The 6,475-nt window shown below is 32.8% G+C and overlaps 1 protein-coding gene across 2 annotated transcripts; it reads right to left on the bottom strand.

Moving 5' to 3' along the window:
• Positions 1 to 1,047: 1,047 nt before the first annotated feature.
• Positions 1,048 to 5,311, bottom strand: LOC108372475 (uncharacterized). 2 transcript variants are annotated; one of them, XM_017628172.1, is made up of 7 exons: positions 5,262 to 5,311; positions 3,236 to 3,328; positions 3,098 to 3,163; positions 2,118 to 2,171; positions 1,880 to 2,061; positions 1,566 to 1,716; positions 1,048 to 1,325 (listed from the first exon to the last, which is right to left on the bottom strand). In XM_017628172.1, exons 2-7 carry the CDS (start codon positions 3,279 to 3,281, stop codon positions 1,213 to 1,215), a joined length of 612 nt encoding a protein of 203 aa, XP_017483661.1. In that variant the 5' UTR covers positions 3,282 to 3,328; positions 5,262 to 5,311; the 3' UTR covers positions 1,048 to 1,212. The 2 variants fall into 2 exon arrangements, with proteins under 2 accessions (XP_017483661.1, XP_017483662.1); XM_017628173.1 differs by having other exon boundaries at positions 5,228 to 5,288.
• Positions 5,312 to 6,475: the final 1,164 nt, after the last annotated feature.

Here is a 6,475-nt window from a genome sequence, read left to right as displayed (position 1 = left end):
TGCAACTTTTATTTATGTTTTATTTGATATATGTACAGATGCGTTCAACTAATTAGCAACGAAATTCAAAACGATATTGCTTGCAAATTATGTTATTTGTTTATTTTTAATAATTTTAATTGAAAATATAATTCAATCTATAACAGAAACCACAATAACAAAAGTTGCAAAGCTTGCACAAATTGCAAAAAAATTAATCAAACTTCAAAAAATTGCAATCAAAATTTTTAATTAAAGTAATTACTAAATTTTCGAGTGNAATTTTTAATTAAAGTAATTAGTAAATTTTCGAGTGTGCAGTTTTGTAGCCCATTCAATTTTAGTATAATAAAGTGCATTATATATTAATTATATTATATTATTAGTGCACTAAAATTGAATGGGCTACAAAACTGCATACCAGAAAATTTTCTAAATATTCTAATTAAAAATTTTGAAATTTTGATGACAATTTTTTGAAGTTTGATTATTTTTTTTTGCAATTTGTGCAAGCTTTGCAACTTTTGTTATTATGGTTTCTGTTATATATTGAATTATATTTTCAATTAAAATTATTAAAAATAAACAAATAACATAATTTGCAAGCAATATCGTTTTGAATTTCGTTGCTAATTAGTTGAACGCATCTGTACATATATCAAATAAAACATAAATAAAAGTTGCATAGCTGGCACAAAGTTCACAAAAACTAATCTGATATATGTAGATCGACCCATATGAAAAATGAGAATTATTTACAATAAATAAATAAAGATAAGTCGCCACAGCATCATTTTGAATTTTACCGCTATTATTTTTGGGGCAACTCTACATATGTACGTTCCTTTCGAACCAATTTGGTTTTATATATACGCTTACATTTTAAACTTGCAAATATACATTAAGCTCTTATGCCAAAATTCAGTAAATAACTTAAGTTTGTTTGTTTGTTAAGTTTGTTTGTTTGTTTGNTAAATAAAGATAAGTCGCCACAGCATCATTTTGAATTTTACCGCTATTATTTTTGGGGCAACTCTACATATGTACGTTCCTTTCGAACCAATTTGGTTTTATATATACGCTTACATTTTAAACTTGCAAATATACGTTAAGCTCTTATGCCAAAATTCAGTAAATAACTTAAGTTTGTACTTTCTTTTCTTATAATTATATTAAGGATTCAGTCCAAGGTGTGAATAAGGCGTTATATTAATTATTCAGTTCAGAAATTAATTACTGATTATTTGGTGTTGCTGCATTTTTAAAGTGGCGCTTTTTTTGAACCCTGAAAGCACGGCGTAATTGCTCTTCTGGATTAGTAACACCTGGTAATTGCGAAATGGCATCTAATTAAAGATACAAACGTTAGTTAATTTAAAGTTACAAAATATTATTTTCACATAACCACATGTGTATCTGTAGGCCATTGGACAAATCACTTTCAACGTTTTTTTAACTTCAGCAGTAAATAAATTATTTTTAGTTATATTGCATAACTCAGAAAAACCCGAGTCAAGTTTAGTTTGTGAAACATCACAAGATACACATGTAGATACATATGTGTGCACGTATGTATGTCTGTATACCTAAAAGCGCAGCATAACATTTTTTAAAAGACTTCAGGCTTTGTTTTCCATGTGTACCATCTATGTTATATCGTATTATCATCGATTCGGCGAGAATGTTTCTGAAATTTTTATGGGCGGAATACTGAAAGAGTTTTCTCATCATGGAAACCTGTGAAATATAATTAATTTAAAGACTTCCATATCGACAAGTTAAAATTTAATGATGTTTTCTTTTCTACCGAAACATTTTGCACAAATACTTAGGAGAGGGCAGTAAAAAGACACCATTTTCTCTAGAAAAGAAAACACCATTAGTAAGATTCAATGCTTACGTAAATGTCTCGGTTGTCCTGAAATATTTTTTCATCTACGGCGGCTAAAGCTTCATCGGTACAAATTGGAAAGAGGTCGCCAATGGGCGCAGCGAGAGATTCCTGGCGAATTAGCTTGCTGATTAAAATTTTATGTTCTGCCAAAACTGCCATAACAGCTTTGCTTTGTAAAAGGTGGTTTTCTAAAATGAAAAATAATGTAATTTTTTTTTTCTCTACAGGTATGTATGCATATTACTTTCGATTTGCTCCAACTTGTCTAACATAGATAATTTCAAGTTTTCATCGCGTTCTGAACAGAAATATAAAGAAGTCAATAAATATACAAAATGATAGATATATAAATATATAAATACTGAAGTAAATAGATATGCAAGCAAATAAAAATACCTACGTACACTCCTCGTCATTTGACCTTATTTGACCCTTTTAGTCCTTAGTATTTCCGTTTGTTTATGCAATATTTACTTTTTTTTATAAAAATATAGCATATTGTGGCGAATACTGCGGCAACGCGAAGCGAACAACATGAAAATCAGAGAATGTCCGACGAAAGACGTAGAATATTCGACAGCAAGAAATGTAAAGTGGAATACAGCGAACAGCGAGAGAATTAAAGAATGTGCGATAGATGGCACAACGTTCTAGAGTTGCCATGAGTTCGAGTGCAAGTATATAAGGCCGCTGCCACAGCGCGCCAAAAAGTTCAGTTGTAAAACAGAGATCGATTGTGTTAGCGAGTTTTGCAAAGTATTGTAGTTGTCTTAACAAGTATTGTTAACTGTTGTTATTGCCGAAACAAGTATTTAAAAGTATTTGTTGTACAATAGAGTTAATTGTACTGTACTTTGGTCATATTGTGGGTTTGTTTAACAATATTCTACGTGCAAATCCGATTTAAAAAATTTTATATAAATTTAAAAAATGTCAAGAATGTCAACAAAGGGGTGCGCTAAACTAATGACCTGCAGTGAATAACTTGATTAAAAAAATGTATTCGGATATGCAGTTTTGTAGCCCATTCTATTCTGGTATAAAAAGCGCCAGTTTAAAGTGGTCGTAAATAGCGTTGATTTTTGAAAATTTTGCTATATTTTTATAAAAAATTAATGAATAATAAATAAACAAACGGAAAACTGAAAATACTAAGGAATAAAAGGGTCAAATGACGAGGAGTGTATATATATACATTTTTTTTTTTTTTGAGTACATACATACCTTTAATTTCATTAAATTGTTCTTGAAAATTAACGCATCTGGTGCACTCACTTGTGGGATTGGTAGCTGTAGTAAATATAACATAAATAAAAAAATGTTAATTGGGTTTCAAATGCATTTATTTTTGAAAATACTTACCTTGCGGAAGCAGATCGCTACGAACTTTTAACCTCTTAAACGACATTGCGATTTTATCCTTTTGTATATATTTCTGTTATTAAAAAAACGAATCTGCGAAAAGTGGTGTTAAATACTTGAATACTCAACAACAACCATGTAAGATTGGAAGCATGAGTAAGCGGCCATCGTGTGGCAGACCCAACAACTTAACCTCTATATCATTAACGCTGAATATTAGTTCTTCATCTGATGGTTTTAGGTCAACTATACTAATTCCCAAAGAAAGTGAATCCAAAGGTTCACTGAAAAAGCTTACAGCATTTAAAAATTTTTTTCCTTTGACTAAGCCTCCGTTTTCAGGTGTGAACTGGTGAATTTCAATTGGAACATACGGTTTTATAATGCAGATATTATTCGGTGGTTTCGTTGTAAAAACGCAATTTTGTAAAAATACTCATACTTCCCATTTTTCGTAAGTTTCAAGCCATTCGAATGATCTTCAGCCTCATAGCTTTCATTTAAAATTCTGTTATAGAGCTGCTGTAAAATTTGAGTGGGCTTTTTCACATACTTTTTCAAAACTTGTAGATAATTCTCAAATTCGTAAGCAGATGATCCAGATACTAAACCAATAGCTCTAATATTATCGATTTTGTGTAGTAGGTGATGTATATTATATGTCACACTCGTGTCTCCGAAAACTACAGGAAAATTTTGTACAAATAATGTTTAAAAATTTTTCGCTACCTCAGTGTTCGAAATGTTGCTCTTGGGACAAAAGAATAGCCTGCAAGCACAATGCAATAGGAGGTACACATAATAGGCGTCATCTGAAACTGTATTTTTTAATACAGATAGACCTGTGTATAGCAGGAATTGGCGGAACTCTGTGGCTTTCCAATTGTATATTTCTTCTAATCCTCTTGGCTTTCGAGCAAATTCTGTCATAATGTACAGTTTTAGGGCTTTTAAGTTGTTAGAAATACGACTCTTGTTCTCTTTGGAAACTTTTATATTTATTTTATCCTGCATAATGCGAATCAAAAATTTGCGCATATCACCCAAGTCTATCAGATGCATACTGTCAATAGCTACTTGGCTTATCATTTTAATGCCCAGAGTTTCTAGTGGTGTTTTTCTGGTTCTATATTTAGGTAAATGCGGCTTTCATATATTCTGTTTGCGAAATCCTCATCAGAAATTAGTTCACCACTTTCTATCTCGTAAACTAATATATTGTCCACTTTTCTACCTTTCTGTGTGCATTTTATGCAACGAACGCCGATGTGTGGCCTGGTATGCCGTATATAAAATCTTTAGCAGGCGCATCACATACGATAGACCGGATTTCAACTTTTATAATATTACCCAACACATCCACACCATTTTCCATTAAAATTTCCATTTCGGCTACAAAGGCAGACAAAAAACTTTCAACACAGTCAGGCTTCTTAGCGCCCAAGTAAATTCCTACAGGTAAAATAAGAGTATTTTCTAAATTAACAATCCTAAGCTAAATTGGCCAAATCTGTGTACGCGAACTTCTGTAGAGGGGTAAGCCGTCAATATTTACATCCACAAGAATTGACTCGCGTATATATCTAGCTCTAGCCAACTTTTCCAACTGTTTTTTGACACCTATGTGACAGTAATGACCGGAAGGAACTATCTCAATTAAAGCACGTTGCCTGCAGTTTGCAAGAAGGCCCTCAGCGCTTTGAGGCACATCTAAATTTTCACTTTTTAATCTTTTTAATAAATCATCGCAACACTTACGCGATGGTCTATTGTTAATGTACCACTCTTTTAATTTTGATCGCAAATTGTTCTCTTTATATATATTTGCACCTACTTCTGCAAGCTCCTCAGCTAATGGTTGCGCATCTATTGCTGACCGCGCACTTGGCTCTTCCACAGATTTTGTTACATTCCCACTACCTTCACTTTCACTTAACGTTTCGATATAAACATCGGTCTGCCTTTTAATTAATCTTCTGATATGCCGCTTACTCATTTTATTAAAAATATTATTAAGTTTGATCACTTTTCACTTGTTTTCGCTTTAAATTATCTGCACGCTTTACTAGACATGTGCGCAAACAGCTGTTGCTGGAGAAAGCCGATTTTCGATAATTTTGTGCAGCTGCACATTTAATAATATTCAACTGCACTGTAATATCGATACGTTACTAAAATTGCTATAACTTTTCTAATTTCAAATGGATTTGAAAAGGACTTGGGTTTATGTTCTTTGATGTTTATTAAGCTGTAATATAGTAAGGAAACAAAGAGAAAACCTTTGTTCCCTGAGGGTGAAGTTAACAGTAGAATCACGATGGGACTTGAAATTGCGATCGATTTCTCCAAAAATGTGCAAATAACTCTTAAGCTTATAATAGGGCTGCAAAACATTATATAACAGTATAATAAGGAATTAGAAGGGTTTTAATCTTGGGGAAAGCTTTTGGCGATCGGAAAAGTGGAACTGAAGGTTTTTGGAAAAAAGTGAAACCGGGAACCGATTTCGATAATTATTTTTTTATCGGAAAGATGGTACCTCAAGGGTGGTCATATACAGTATAGAAATGAATTTAAGAAGGATTTATTTCTGAACTGTCTTTATGAGAGTTGCCACGTGTTAAAAAATCATATTAAACTTAATTCATCAGTTAATTGCAATATGTATCACAGTGCCAGGCAAAAGGGAAAGTGCCCAATTTGTGTCTCTTTGGTTGGTTCTCGGGCTGTTGAGACCCACTTTGAGAGAGTAATTTTTGCCTCTCACTAGCCCGAAGTCGGACTATTTTTCCGGGCGAGTTTGTGAAAACTGCCAGAGGAAGAATTTAAAACATTCAAATTTTAACCAATAAATATGTGCATATTTATTTAGCTGTTTTTCTTTGATTCATAATTGAAAAAACAACTATTAAATTAAAGTTATTGTGTTCGCTGCTGCTCAAATCTTAAACTTGTAATTTTTTGCGATTTGACGTTTAGTTTCGCGCACGAAAATGGGTTTTTGTGTTCCCGCGATTTTGGACGGTTTATGTACTTTTGTGAGAGCATTCCGTACTTATGCCCATTTGCCCGAAACTAGCCCGAAAATGTAAAAAACAAACCTATTGATGACAACGCAACAAGCAGCACATGCGTTTGAACCGTCCAGCTCTGCATCCCTCTTGCAGTAGTTCAGAGACAGTTCTGAAATTTGTAGGGCGGAACTAACGCTTTGCCAGACTGTCCCTAAATTTTGCTGCA

This window comes from Rhagoletis zephyria, unplaced genomic scaffold (genome assembly GCF_001687245.7).
Source record: "Rhagoletis zephyria isolate East Lansing unplaced genomic scaffold, Rhagoletis_zephyria_1.1 Rzeph_scaffold_05790, whole genome shotgun sequence".
In the NCBI taxonomy this organism is placed as follows: domain Eukaryota; kingdom Metazoa; phylum Arthropoda; class Insecta; order Diptera; family Tephritidae; genus Rhagoletis; species Rhagoletis zephyria.
This window is presented reverse-complemented; position numbering and strand designations above follow the sequence as displayed.

Bases quoted from the DNA above. Each gene is read 5' to 3' on its own strand.
- LOC108372475 (XM_017628172.1), bottom strand. From the start codon at position 3,281: ATGTCGTTTAAGAGGTTAAAAGTTCGTAGCGATCTGCTTCCGCAAG. The intron at 2,172-3,097 runs GTATGTATGTAC...ATTTCTGTTCAG, and splicing joins ACAATTTAATGAAATTAAAG to AACGCGATGAAAACTTGAAA. The intron at 1,326-1,565 runs GTATACAGACAT...ATCTTTAATTAG, and splicing joins ATGTTATGCTGCGCTTTTAG to ATGCCATTTCGCAATTACCA.